We start from the raw sequence: 15,971 nt of genomic DNA, 5'->3' as shown, positions 1-15,971 counted from the left end.
AGACCGTCAATATAAAAAAAAACATTGAAAATAACAATGTACTTGACTATGTGCGACGATTTTATGGGCACTCTCTCCTTTGATACAAAAACATAAAATTTAATATAATAAAATAAAATTATTTTTATGAAATAAAAATTATCTTATGGGCATCCTATGAACATTGATTTTCAATAGCATCCGATATTACGTTGCACCAATATGTTTGGTTGACTTCAGAATCGTGAAATCTGTCATGTCTGGTTGTAATCAAATGTGACCAATTATAGTTATGAATTCAAGTAGGACAAAAAGAGAGTTGTTGGAATAGTTTGGATATTATTTGTCTATAAAATGCTAGAGGATTACTTAATCTGATACACATTACCTACACTACACGTTATCATTCAAAAGAATTGCAAGCATGGTGATCAACATGTTAAGCCGTACTTTCAATCTCTTTTTCTTGATTGCAACCTTGTGCATCTTTATGTGTGCAGGAATTCCCAACATGAAGAGTTGTGCTCAAACAGATAAGCAGGCTCTTCTGAAGCTGAAAGCTGGTTCCATTGATGATTATGGAATTCTTTCCTCATGGAAATATGAAGTTGATTGTTGTGAGTGGAATGGGGTTTCTTGCAATCCTTTGACAGGTCATGTCACTAAGCTGCATGTCTCATTGAATTATTTAGGATATTTAGCAGGTAAAATCGATTCTTCACTATGTGATTTGCAACATCTAACTCACTTGAATCTCAGCTTTAACGATTTTGGAGGAAATGAAATTCAAAAATGCGTTGGTTCTCTTTACCAACTAAGAGAGTTGATACTTAGCAATGCCAATCTCGGTGGTATTATCCCGCATGAATTGCGAAATCTATCTAATCTTCAAACTCTAGACCTTGGGTTTAATTATGGTTTGATTTCAACTGATCTTGAGTGGATTTCTAACGTTTCTTCTTTGAGACATCTTGATTTGTCACAAGTTAATCTAAGTAAAGCTATCAGTTGGCAGTCATCTTTATCAAGAAAAGCTCCTCAATTAAGAAAGTTGATACTTTCAGGTGCAGATCTTGTTGGCATTATTCATCATCAACTACAAAATCTATCTAATTTGGAAACTCTTGACCTTAGTGGAAACGATTTGATCATGAATGATCTTAAGTGGATTTCCCAACTTCCCTCTTTGAGGCATCTTGATTTGTCTCATATAAATCTAAGTCATGCTATTGATTGGCAATCATTATTGTCAGAAGTTTCCTCTCTATTTGAGCTTGACTTAACTGCATGTGCTCTACCTCAGGTCAATCCTAAATCTTTGGTCCACAATAATTATTCCACTCCTCTCACAAGCCTTAGCCTTAGCGCTAATGACCTTGACGCTTCAATCTTGTATTGGGTGACTAATATTAGCAAAACCTTGGTAGAAATTGATCTCTCTTTGAATTCTTTCCAATATATTCCTGCTGGCTCATTTTCAAATATGAAATCTCTTAAAATTCTAGATCTCTCGTCAACATCCTTGCAACATGTTGCTTCAAGCGCCTTTACAAATACCACTTCTCTTGAACACTTAGATCTTTCCAAAAATAATCTTACCAATGATATAGGGGAAGCCATCTCTCATTTATGTCTATTGCGTGAGTTGTTGTTATCCTTCAACAATTTATCTGGTCCATTAAGAGATTGGGTGTCACAGTCGTATTGTGCCAAACATAGTATAGAGGAATTGGACTTAAGCGACAATTCATTTAGTAGTGGGCCATTTCCTGATGTTTCGAAATTCTTATCCTTGGTCTCACTAAATCTTCACAATACTAGTCTTAATGGGCCAATACCACAATCACTTGGGCACTTACATCATCTTTCAGATTTGGATATAAGTCATAACAATTTGAGTGGGCCATTCCCAAAGCTTCATGAACTTTCATCATTGTCAGCCTTATATATGTCTGACAATAAGTTCAATGGTGTGGTCAATGAAGTACATCTATCGACTTTATCCAACTTGCGAAGTTTGGATGTCTCTAACAATTTCCTTTATTTCAACTTTAGTTTCAAATGGGTTCCACCTTTTCAATTGGATGAATTTTATGCGAGGTCATGCAATTTCAGCGTTGGCTTTCCAATGTGGCTCAAGCATCAAAGGGAGCTTTGGGCATTGGACATTTCTGATGGCTCAATTTCAGATTCAATTCCTGAATGGATATGGCTATTCCCGTATTTGTCATTTTTGAATATTTCGCATAACCAAATCTATGGAGAATTGCCAAAGTCGTTACCAAAATCTGGAATTGTCTGGGATTTTAGCTTCAACAATTTGTCAGGTGCCATACCGCAATTTTCACGACAAGTAACATCCTTGTTTCTCTCAAATAATATGTTCTCAGGCTCCATATCTTCTTTATGTGCAACATTGCAATCTCGATTACGTCATCTTGACATGTCAAGTAATTTGCTATCAGGAAAGCTTCCTCACTGTTGGAGTCAATTTCCTTTCTTGGCAATTTTGATATTGGCAAACAATAATTTCTCAGGGGCAATACCATCTTCGATTGGTGCTTTGGAGTTTATTGAAACTATCCATTTAAATAACAATAGCTTCTCTGGAAAGATACCATCTTTAATGAACTCTCTACTTTTGGAGTTCATTGATTTTGGCCAGAATAATTTGTATGGAGAGTTGCCGACATGGATTGGTCTTTACTTGCCAAATTTGATTGTTTTGCGTCTCCAATCAAACCAGTTTCAAGGAAATATACCTACAAGTTTGTGCAAGTTATCACTGCTTCAAATTTTAGATCTCTCACAAAATAATATTACTGGGACAATACCCCATTGCCTCAGTGACTTGAGTGCTTTGTCAAATTTACTACTTCCAAGGAATACCATTTCTTATATTGGAGACATTTTTTATTCTCAGTCTCAACGATCATCAGTTTTCATTGAATATGCAATGTTGAATTGGAAAGGGAAAGTGGTGAAATATGACAAGAATCTTTGGCTAATGACAGCCATTGATCTCTCTGGTAATCATCTGACAGGAGAAATTCCTCGTAGCCTAACATCACTTGCGGCATTGGCATCCTTGAATTTATCGAGAAACAACCTGACAGGATTCATTCCTAAAAATGTGGGTCAAATGAAAATGTTGGAATCACTTGATTTGTCAAGTAATTTCCTTACTGGTGGAATCCCAAAAAGCTTCTCGGCTTTGAATTTTTTGAGTTTCTTGAACTTGTCTTTCAACTACTTATCAGGAGAAATTCCACAAACCACTCAACTTCAAACATTTGATGCTTCCAGTTACATGGGAAATCATGGACTTTGTGGCCAGCCACTCACAAAAGGATGCTCAAGAAATAGTGACACTGATCCAAATCACAAGGCAAGTCTTAGTAATGATGCAAATGAAAAAGATGAACTCGTAACTTTTGGATACTACATCACCATGGTTTTAGGATTTCTTGTTGGATTTTGGGGAGTTTGTGGAACTTTAATCCTTAAAAGTTCATGGAGAGTGGCTTATTTTCAATTCTTCACCAACATGTATGACTGGATTTATATTCGCTTGGTGATTTTCAAGGTCAAAATTAAAAGGAGATTCCAAGACTAACAGGTATGTATAAATCTTCATTAGGTTATCATTTGATATACTATATGTCGCGTAACAAATTAAATGATCCAATGGCTTCATCCATTTTTAAATGGATATAAATTAAATAATTTGTGGTGATTTTTCTCCCAAATTATGCAGGTGGTTGGATGAAATAGTTGAAATCCCAATCCTTAGTGAAGACTTAGCCATGGGTTCTTGGAATTTCAAGTTTGCGAAAGCTAACGCTTCTTAGTAGTTTTTTTCCTTATTAAATCTATTAAATTTTGGATGACTGTACTGGATAAATATAATGTGGCTTCAATTTTTTTTCTTTTTAGCTTTTAGTTGGTCCTTTTGAACTTACATAGTTGAATATTTGAATGCTATGATATTAGTTGTGAATGTTGTTGAATTATGAATTTGTTCTGCCATTTAAAATAAAAGTATAGGAAACATATATATTATGACATAAGGGGCAGCGCTCTCTTCACTTGTCTCAGACCAGGGAAAGCAATGACGGCAAGTTTCATATATCTTCTCACATATAAGTGTTCTTGCTCTTATAACTATTTTATTTCTTCAAAAAATTATTTCTCTTAATTTTCAAATATTTGTCATACTAGAGCTTTAGCTTTTTCATATATCTTTAAATTAATTAATTGGTTATTTTTGGAAAAATGTTTTACCTGGTAAAATTGCTTATTTTGGGCCTTAGTTTGGTGGACCAAATTTGTGAACTTCAACCTGTTTTAAATTTTTTTTAAATATTGTTTCGTTTTATGTTGAGTTATTTATATCTACTTTTATTCGTTTTCTCATGATTCCTTTTGTAAAAACTTTTGAAACGGGTTAAAAATTAATGATTAAAGAAGTAAAGTTTTTCGTTGACTCTGATCCATGAAATTTACTTCATTATGCATGTTGTATTAATTCAAATTTGGATATACTTTTCTTAAATTTGTTATTATAACCAGGTAATTATCCTTGATCAAGTGAAAAAAGAAAGCCTACAGTTGCTGAATTGAGAAGATGAATAAAGTTTTTGAAGGAAGCAGATAAACAAGGGCAATAACAAAATATTTGTAAGTCTCCTGCTTGAAAATGAAAAATTCTCACTTAAAATTTCAAAGATTTTCAAAATTTGTGAAGGTTGAAAATGACAAGACATTGATATCATCATGTGAATTGATTTGAGTCTTATAGATAGCTGAGTGCGAAGAAGAACTTTCAAAAGGTGAAGACACGAAGCAGAACGTACTACAATTATTTTGAAAAATGATACAAAATATTTGTGGCACCTCATTTTTTATTTATTAATTTTTAGTCTGAGTTAGCTTTGTAATGGAGACAGCTATATGTAAAATTTAAGAGGGGAAGAGGCTGCTTCCCCAGTGCAAGTTATATAAGGTAGCATAATATCTTGTATTTTTAGTGATTTCCCAACATAACAAAAAATCCTTTACTTTGTGTTTGGACACATTTTGTCCAAACCATTGTGTTAATTTAATCTATTGTGTCATTGTTTCCAGTTAAGCAAGAATGACGGAAAAGATCCATCATATATAAGAAAACAAAAAGGAAAAAAAAAAAACACAACATAATAAGGATTGTTTTTTTATTTATTTTCTTATCTCTTATATTTTGATGGGGGATGCTTGTGTCAATTGATAATTGATTTGTACCCTTTTCATCTTTTAACCTCCGATCTATGATACGAGTGAGTTGTTATATATCTTTTCATCGAGAAAAAAAAATTAGGGAGAAGACTTGTATGATTTTTGGTCCCACAATATTATAAAGATGCTTATCAGTAAATTATTCTTAAGAATTGAGGCTTTGTAGGAAACTAGGAGGAACAAAAGCACAAAGAAAGTTATTCTTTTTTTTTTTTGTAATAAATAACAATGATAACAGTAAAAAGATACGACACAATAAATCCCTATTTTAAAGAACAGGGGTGTTAGAGTTCAAAAATAATAAGGTTTTTATCTCAAGTATAGAGTTCAAAACTAGAATAAAACTGATAAGGGCACTGATATCTTCTGCAATTGGGAGCATAACTAATTGAAACTTGTAATGACAAGGAACCTTCTTGAAGCCAATTGCTTTTACCAATTCTCGTGGAAAATTCCTTGAGGAACTGTAAGTCATAATCCAAAAGCAGATTCTTCGAAGGCACATGAGGAAAAAAATTTGGTGATGTGGTACGTACCCTGATTCCTTGCCCATACAAAATGGTGAATCAAATCCCCGCAATACCTAATATTGATACTGATGAGAAAAGAAGTTTTCTTTCTTTTAATCTTTTTGATCCAAGTAGTCCATCATTGCAAAAATTCATTTGATGGAAAGCTGACATTTAGCAAATCCAAAAGGTAGCGACAAGGAATTGAAATTGGCCATTTGCAAGCTGAGCTCAAGTGATGGAAAATGCCCTTGAATTCCATTATCATCATAGAATGAGGATTAAATGAACCTTTGAGTGTACTGCTTGATTCCTCTTCCTACAAATTAAATTTAGGAAAATAACGATTTGTGCCATAATTTGGGCGTTCGTGCTCTCAAGAAGAGATGATATCATGTTTCTAACCTATACTATTGCACCCTACAGATGGATTAGGTCAATTCGGCTATCAAAAGTCCCAAACCAAGCAGCTCTAGAGAAAGGACAAACGAAAAATAAATTATCTATAGTTTTTTCATCATGGTATGTAAATGAGCATAAAGAGAGTACATTAAGATGATGAGCTTTGAAAATCTTTCCAATTGGCAAAAAACCTTTCAAGAATTTTCATAAAAATTGTAAATATAATGCGTTACATAGATACATAGATTAAAAGGTATTTATAATTTATAATTTTTATTAATTAAAAAAATACTTTTTGATTATTTTGAAAGTGTTTTTCGAGAAAGTGTTTTCTTCTTACGCTTAACACACGCAGGAGAAAAGGAATTAAGTAATTGTGTCCTGCCCCACCCACTATGGCACGTGAATCAAGGAGGTTTTGAGTATATTTCTGAGGATTTGAGGATTTCAGCGAATGCCTGTTCTATCTTGCTTATTTAGATACAATAGTAATAGTAATTTACAAGTTAGTATGCACCCTCGTGGGGATATCTTTGACGATTGAATGCATTAGAATTTTTTTTTTAAATTTTTGTAAGCATGCATAATCTTTATTTTATTTTCAAAATAATTTTAATGCCAATAGTTTGAATTTAATTTATATGTTTTAAATGAAAATATGGCATTAACTCATTCTAATAATAAGAATGCTATGCTTGTGTGTTTAAGAGAGTATGCGTAACACAAAAACTCTAATAAGAATATTATTCCTAATCAATCACCAAGTTACTTATTTTAAAAAAAATCATGTTATAATTAATTGTATTTTGTTTAGAGAGTGTACAACTAAAGGGTGTCCTGAACTATTGGATGATTAAAACAAGATATCTACAAATTAATTTTTTAGAAATATTATTATTATTATTATTAGTATTAGTATTAGTATTATTATTAAGAATAAGGAAATTATATAATCCACGAAGAAGATTAGAAATGATTATAATGTGAGAGTATTTTTTTTCCAACTAAAATTATGTGATAATCAATTGAGACCGTAAATACAAAAAAACATTGAAAGTAACAGTGTACTTGAATATGTGCGACAATTTTATGGGCACTCTCTCGTTTGATACAAAAAAATAAAATTTAATAGAAAAATATCAAATAAAATTATTTTTATGAAATTAAAATTATTTTATGGGCATCCCATGAACATTGATTTTCAATAGCATCCGAAATTATGTTGCACCATATGTTTGGTTGACTTCAGAATCATAAAGTCTACCATGAACCCTTTACTTATGATAACCGAAATTATGAAATTAAAACTACTCGTAATCAAATGTAACTAATTATAGTTATGAATTCAAGTGGGGAAAAAGAAGAGTAGTTGGAATAGTTTGGATATTATTTGTCTATAAAAGGCCAGAGAATTACTTAATCTGATACACATTACCTATACTTCACTTTATCATTCAAAAGAATTGCAAGCATGGCGATCAACATGTTTAGCCATACTTCGAATCTCTTTTTCTTGATTGCAACCTTGTGCGTCTCTATATGTGCAGGAATTCCCAACATGAAGAGTTGTGTTGAAACAGATGAGAAAACTCTTCTAAAGTTGAAAGCTGGTTTCATTGATCATTATGGAATTCTTTCCTCATGGAAACACGAAGTTGATTGTTGTGAGTGGAATGGAATTTCCTGCAATTATTTGACAGGTCATTTCACCAAATTGCATGTCCTGTCTAATGATCCAATATGGGGGTGTTTGGATATAACCAAACCATGGTTTGGAGAATAGCTTCTGGAGAATAGATTCTGGGGAGAATAGATTTTTTGAAGAATAGATTTTGTGAAAAAGTGATTCTGAGAAGTGAAAGTGTTTGAACAGTTGTTACCAGAAGCACTTTTTACATGTACAAATTACTAAAAAAGGCATAAGTTAATATGATAATTACAGAAAAAATATATTTTATGATATATTTTAATTTGAAGGAATAAAATTGTTAATAATATATTTTTTATTAACATAATTAATAATACATAAGATAATATAATTAATAAATAATTAATATGTATATATATTTATAAGATATAAGATTAAATATATTTATGAAAAAATATGTTTATAAAAAAAACAACAAGATACATATCCTATAGGCTCTCACACTCTCCCTTTTTTTTTCCAAAAGCAAAAATTTTTTGTTTTTCCCAAAACCATAGTTTTGGTTTTTTTAAGGGTGTTTGGGTGATTTTTTCCCAAACCATGGTTTGGGTTATCACCCAAACACCCCCTTAGAAGGTAAAATCGATTCTTCATTGGGCTTGTTTGGGAGAGCTTAAGAAATCTCTTATAAGTACGTTTCATGTAAAACAAGACAGAATTCCTCTCATATACTTGTCTCGTATTCCTTAAATCACTATTAAAAAGCTATTTGTAAGCTACTTATAAACTGTTTTAAACGGATCTATTATATGCAAGATGTAGGCTTAAGTTCCTATAAAATAAAGCCCATCGAAGTTCGAGTAGTTTGGGCCTGGTGTGTGTACGTATCTCAACTCAAAAGGCACTTTCGTCCCGGGGCACAAGGGAGTTTCAGTTTCAGCCCATGGATAATTGTAAACCGTTGGGCAAGATTTAAACGGTGCCGCCGTCCTTAATATAGACTAATAATTTGAAAAGATTAGTAAAATTACTAAATCATCTAATTATAAGTTAGATACTTTTTTTCAAAATACTTCTTTTATATATCAATTTATGAGTGATGCAAATTAATTTTTTAAAAACTAATAAATATAAATAGTTTAAGATAATTTAGTAATTTTATTTTTTTTAAAATTAGTTAACTTGGTCTTATATTAAAAACTATATGTAGTAATGCCTTTGATCCAACATATATTGACCCACAACATATCCAATGTACAGCAAATTGAGAAACTAAGATCACCAACACAGTAAAACATCACAAAATCAGGTTTCAATTTAATTCTATACCGGCGTACTGAGACCAAACCCGCATGCTTCGTACTCATTTTTATGCCGTAAAATAGTGAAAACAAATTACGGTCAAAGAAGCTGATGAACATATCATTGACCCTTCAAATTCAACCTGCCAGTTTCTGAGAATTTCTAGTGTCGATATAGCTTTGTTGTTGCAGCATGATTGTGCACGGTCAGAGTATGCACGTGTGCACCTATATATATTTTCTGCCACGTCCCTTGTTCTCTCTGGTTTTTATTTTTATTTTCTATACAAATATTTCCCTTTCTTCTTCGGGGACAAAAAGAACGTTCATATAATAAATTGGAAAAATAACTGTTGAAATTTGAAATGACAAAATAGACATGTAAATAATTGAAATCACCAAATGAGCATGAGATATCAATATGGAATTTTGACAATTCGGTAGAAAGACTAAAATGTTCCTGACACATATTTGGAGCCAATTTCACAACTCTGGTAATGATAATGACAACATTTGTAATGTGAATTATAATTTTTATAATGAGAGTTATCATCTCGCTATTGCCATTTGCAACTCGTTTCTTTCAAACCAAATAACATGTATTTGGAACCAATTTCACTACCCTGGTAATGATAATGACAATATGTGTAATGCGAATTACAACTTTTGTAATGAGAGTTACCATCTCGCTATTGTCATTTGCAACTTGTTTATTTCAAACCCAAATAACATGTATTTGGAACCAATTTCACTACCCTGATAATGATACTGACAACATTTGTAATGTGAATTACAACTTTCATAATGAGAGTTACCATCTCGTTATTGCTATTTACAACTCGTTTTTTTCAAACTCAAGTAACATATATTTTGAGCCAATTTTACTATCCCGATAATGATAATGACAACATTTGTAATGTAAATTACAACTTTTGTGATGAGAGTTACCATCTCACTATTGTCATTTATAACTTGGTTCTTTCAAACCCAAGTAACATGTATTTGGAGCCAATTTCACTACTTTGGTAACGATAATAACAATATTTGTAATGTGAATTATAACTTTTGTATTGAGAGTTACCACTTGTTTATGTTTTCAGAAAGGTTCAGGGACATTTTAGTCTTTATATCAAATTATCAAAATTCCAGATTGATACCTCATGCTCATTTAGTGGTTTTAGTTATTTGCATGCTCATTTTGTCATTTCACATTTCAACAGTCATTTTTTTGTCATTTTCCCTAATAAATTGTTAATATAAGATAAACGATATGTCATTGCATATTTAGTGATTTTATTACTTAAGAGTGCGCAGCAAAACAGTTAGTAAACAAAGAATAAAAATAACATGAAGCATCAATTGAAAATCGAGATCCCTTGGTAGAGATATTCACCCTTTTTTTTCAACTGAAAGAGCTCAATTATTATTTATAAATAAAAATAAATATAGATTCCGCCGCTTGATTTTGGGTGAATCAACATGCAAGTCAATTTGAAAGCCAAAATGTTCCATGCATGTGCGTCTACAATTATTTTAATAATTCCCAGCGGCACTGCAATTAGAAAATACTACGGCCGGTCCTAATTATAAGAGTCAGTTAACTAATTTGAGGAGATTAAGGAAGTAAGTTGAGTTAGTTATTTGTCTTAAATATGTGTTGTTTTTTCTAAAATATTCTTACTAATCAGGTGTATTGACTAGAACTATTATTGTTAGAAAGGTTACTTTGAAAAAAAAATATAAATATGAGAAAAAAGTAGATTGGGGTCTTATATTTAGGACCAAAATAAAAGTCAAATAGGGTCTTATATTAAGAACAGGAGGTAATATGTACTCTAATTATTTTTTTTTTTGCCTGAATACTCTAATTCTCAATGTATATATTACTTAACTAATTTAAATAACTTAAGAAATTAGTTAAATCAATTAATTCTAACTCATATAAAATGACTTTTCTAATTAGATTATATATTAATTTTAAAGTTGGATAAATTAATTTTAAAAAAATGATAAATATAAAAATCAAAATAGATTAAAATCTTATATTTAGTATAAAAATCAATTCTCTCATTAGTTTTTATATCTAGAACCATAGTAGTATTATGAACCCAAAAAAAACTTTAAAAAAAAGGCATAAAAAGCATAGTAAATTAAGTTTCTGGTGACGGTAACGGAAGCACGCAAGGAATGAAATTCACGAACCAATGCGAGCGCGTGCGTGCCGCTGCCAGCCGCTGTTTCCAAAGCCCCATATTGATTAGATAGCACAGCGTCTAAACGCTGAGCGAATATAAAAGCACAACGAATGGACGTTCAAAAGCATACCTTTCTCAATTAAACAACCAAAAAGGTTGGGGGGTTTAGGGATGAAGGATCTGAGAAGTCAAAATGCTGCCTTTATGATGAAAATCTGCTGGTACATGTTAACTAAACCTGATAAACTCTGGGTTCAGTGTTTAAAAGCCAAATACAAATGTGGGACAAATGAGGTTCCAGAGATTGTACCCAAAAGCTGTGCGTCCCTTACTTGGAGATCAATAACACGAGTTTGGGATCAGTTTCTAAAGGGAGTAGGAAGGAAAGTGAACAATGGCCGAAACACACAATTTTGGCGAGACCTTTGGCACCCATTAGACCTCCCCCTTGCTGCCTATACCTGTCCCGGAACAGCCTTCAATGACCAAGACAAAGTTTGTGACCACCTTCTACCGAATGGAAGATGGAATGTAGATTCTTGGTACACAATCCTACCACCACAGGTAATCTCAACTCTTACCAAGATAACACCCCCAAACCTTCAAGTGCAAGATGGATTTACGTGGAGGAACGGTAAGGAAGGCTGCTTCTCTGTTAAAGCAGCTTACGAGTTCATACGTCAGAATGGCGATCCCTCACAAAACCACTTCTGGAAAAGACTTTGGAAATGGCAGCTACCGGAGAAGGTTAAAACTTTTATGTGGCAGATGTCTCATGACAGATTAGTTACCAATTCACTCAGAGCTAAAAGAGGTCTAGCTTCATCTCATGAGTGTCCTTTTGAGTGCCATCGTGAGGAGAGCGGTATACACACCTTGAGAGATTGCGACAGAGCGAAGGAAGTGTTGGAAATATTTTTTAAAACCTAACTCTTTTCCTAGTTTTTTTACTGGTTCTTTGCAGGGATGGTTGCAGTGGAACGTGACTCATAGCCCGGCCAACAAAAGATTCAAAAGCTGGTCTTGGCCTCGCGTGTTCAGCTTGGTATGTTGGTTGCTGTGGACATCCAGATGTCGAAAAGTTTTCGAAGGAAACACTTCATCACCCAAAGAGATTGTTCATAAATGCTTTCACCTACTGACAGAATGCGTCATCAACAATGAACTCAAACACCAAGTCTTTTGGGGAATAGAAGCACACGAAAGCCGATGGACACCACCACCAGAAAACTTAGTCCGTATAGACGTTGATGGATCAGTGTGGCCAGGACAACAAGCTGCTTGTGGAGGCGTCATTCGAAACTCCAGAGGTGAATGGCTGATAGGCTTCCACCAAGATATAAGCACATGCTCAGTACTGGAGGCAGAGCTACGGGCGCTTCACACTGGAATAACTCTTGGGAAGAATCTGAGGTTAGGAAACTTACTAATCTACACAGACTCACTTGAATCAGTTAACCTCCTTTGGAGAGGCAATACTACCGAGCATCCTCTTCGAGAACTCATAATAGAGTTAAGGGAGATGATTTATGAAGACCAGAATATTCAGGTTTTCCACACTCACCGGGAAAACACCAGATGTGCGGACTACATGGTAAGACAGGGCCACACAGGATGGACAGAAATGACTCTCTCTTGGGAGGTGCCTAACGGTTGCAAAGGAATATTCCTGGAAGACAAGATGTTAACATGATTGTTCTGTTGTTTGTTTGTGTAGCCTTTTAAGGCGTTATTTTCCTCAAGCTTCGGCTTGCCTTTACATGTTAAAAAAAAAAAAAAAGCATACCTTTCTCGGCCTTTTGGCTAAGATCAAGTGTAGTATCTGTTCTTATCAGTTTAATATCTGATATCTGATACGTGGGCCACAGGCCCACATGATATTAAATTTATTTTTCTAGGGGGAGGGTCCACCCAAGTAGCTTGCTATTGGGACTCTCAAGCTTCGGCCATGCGGTGCACTGCCGCACAGGCCTGGCGCGCCCCACCAAGCCCAACTATTAAACTTTTTAGGCCCAATTCTGAAGCTATGATTGGGCTTAAACATAAGCCCGCTACTCTCGGTGTAGGTCTCTCGTTTTGGTTTCTTTCGAGTCACCGGAGAGTGGAGACTGAATTCAAATTTCGGGGAGTGGACTGCAGAGCTGAATTTTCAGCATCTTTCACTTAATTGGAATAAACGGAATACGTTGCTTCCAGAAATTTTATTGCTTTTTTTTTTGTGTGTAGAAAATTAAATATTAGTCATCGGCCTTCAATATTTTATGGTGCTCAACGGGAGAAAATGCAAAATTATCGGTCAAAAAAATTGTTTTACAATTGCAATCATTGACTAAGGGAATCTTAAGAGTCATTACTATTAAATTCAATGTTCAATCACAATGAGAGCATCTATCAATTCAACAACCTAATTAACAACTCTCTTCAATTGAAATGTTACACGTCCTTTAAAAACGGGAAAAAACAAATACCAAATGTTTAATTTAAAAATAGATTAATATCGTCGTGAGAAATATCGTTTGAAGTTTCATTAAAAAAAAAAAAAGAAATATTGTTTGAAGAACATCATCATGTGTTTATCTTACTGAGTAAAGTGGACTTGATTAGGTATACATAGCTGTCCTCCATAAATTAGTTTATCTCTTAAGTAGCTTAAACACTCTGTAATTTCTGAATACAACAATCAAATATTGCATAGACAATGAGTCAGACAAAAGGTTAAAGATTTGCCAATTCCTTCATGCATCAGTTCTTCAGTTGGAGATTAAACTTAAAGAAATTGATTTATAATTTTAATTTAAAATAAAATTTTGGCATTTTGAAATATGAAGACATAAAGATTTTTATTATATTTATTGAAGTCCACTCAAATTATTTCATACATGGAATTGTTTGGTTGGGGGAAGTAAAGAGCACTCGGAACTTTTGGGCAAATAGTGAGATTAACATTGCTTGGTTTATTTTTATTTTTTTAAAAAAAGAACTCCGCAGAAGGTTATGATCCCAATTTTTCTAATTATAAAAAATTAACTTACTAACTAATATCTAAGGTTTTTTTTTTTTCAAACTGTTATTAGTTTCCAAACTTACCCTTACCGTATAAGCTATCATGTATTAGAAACTTCCCTAATATTTGTCTTCTAAACCAAAAAAATAATATATTCATTTGGAAAAGTAATTACTGGATAACTTTTTAAGAAATACAAAAGCAACCAAAAAATTTTTAACTTTTGAAAATTTTAAGTTTGCGTAACTAAACTAAGCGAGGCCTAAATGTTTGGTTTATAATTGTTGAACGAATTGTCACATGTGTAACTTTCAAAACGTAAAATATATATATAAAAGATAAAAAAATTTGTCAGACTATATATATATATAGACAAATAATTAAACGCTTGGTTTTTTTGTTTTTTTGTTGGCAAAAAAAAAGGTGCGACTAGTTTGGAACAAATCGAGATTGATTAACGTCTTAGGAGATTTGTTAACATCACGAGAGATTATTTCTATGAATAACAAGCTAATTGACCACCATGGTTTGCTCTAAGCATTTTCAGCATACTTCATACAAATAAAAAAAAGAATTTAAACTGTATTAACTCTCTATTAAAATATAACAACTTTTAAACTTTATTCTTATTTAATATATACACTTTTCGGGAAAAAAACTTCCTACATTATATTAAATGAAGGATAAAATAATATATTCATGTTAAAAATTTAATGAAATGATTTATAAATAGATAAAAAAATCTTCTCTCTATCTTATAAATAGAACAAAAAAAGTACCACTTCTGGTTTTAATTATAAGATCTCATTTATAGTCTACAAATGAGGTTTTATAATTAGGACATGAGGTAGTATATTACATTTAACTAATCCCTACCATTTTTATGCACTGTAATTTATCGACTGTCATCTTTAATTAGTGGCTTCAAATTTATATTCATTTAAGTATATAAAATACAAGTTTCAGTGTCGATATACTTCAATTAAGATAGGGTTATGGTGCATTTAATATTCTAAAGTATTTTCTCAAGTGCATCCAGTATTTCAAAATATTTTATAGTGTATCTAAGGCTTGAAGTATTTTCTAGATGCGTCAAGCATCCTGAAATATTTTTTTTGCCTTAGTACTCGATGCACCAAAAAATAGTCTTGGGTGCTGGACACACCTAAAAAAATATTTTGAGATGTTGGATGTACTAAAAAATACTTTACGGTACTGAATACACCTAAAAATATATTTTAGAGTGTTGGGTGTATTACAAAATATTTTATGATGTGGCATGCATCCAAGAAAATATTTTGATATGTTCGATGTATCTTAGCCCATCAAATAATTGTTCCACGGAAAACTTAATTCTGAAGTTTGAATTTTTTCAACAGCACCCATGAAACTCTGTAAAATCAAGTAATTTCTGCTTATAATGGGAAAAATTTCTGTCGGCAAGGTGTTTAGGGCAAAGCAGCTCTATAAGTTGTATTTTTTTTTTAATTTTTCCTGTATTTATTTATGAGAAAAAAAACTAAAATACACTAAAAAATGTTATAAAAAAAATTAGGTTATTTGAATTTCAAAATTTTAAATCAAGTCCCTTGTACTATTTTAGAATTTTAAAATATTATAAAATAATAACACTGTCCTTATCATCGATGACTACTTTTA

The 15,971-nt window shown here is 32.5% G+C and overlaps 1 protein-coding gene and 1 non-coding gene across 2 annotated transcripts; both read left to right on the top strand.

Moving 5' to 3' along the window:
* The first annotated feature begins 403 nt into the window (after positions 1–403).
* Positions 404–3,595, top strand: LOC114760311 (receptor-like protein EIX2). Its single transcript, XM_028949571.1, has one exon. The coding sequence runs from the start codon at positions 404–406 to the stop codon at positions 3,593–3,595; it is 3,192 nt and encodes a 1,063-aa protein (XP_028805404.1).
* Positions 3,596–13,090: 9,495 nt separating this feature from the next.
* Positions 13,091–13,293, top strand: LOC114760370 (U2 spliceosomal RNA). The gene has a single exon (XR_003742047.1). It is a non-coding gene; the product is annotated as a U2 spliceosomal RNA (small nuclear RNA).
* The last annotated feature ends 2,678 nt before the right edge of the window (positions 13,294–15,971 follow it).

Source organism: Neltuma alba, unplaced genomic scaffold, assembly GCF_004799145.2.
Source record: "Neltuma alba isolate B1F8T4 unplaced genomic scaffold, ASM479914v2 tig00010970_pilon, whole genome shotgun sequence".
Taxonomy (NCBI): Eukaryota; Viridiplantae; Streptophyta; class Magnoliopsida; order Fabales; family Fabaceae; genus Neltuma; species Neltuma alba.
Note: the sequence above shows the minus strand (reverse complement) of the source record. Positions and strands in the feature narration are given on the sequence as shown.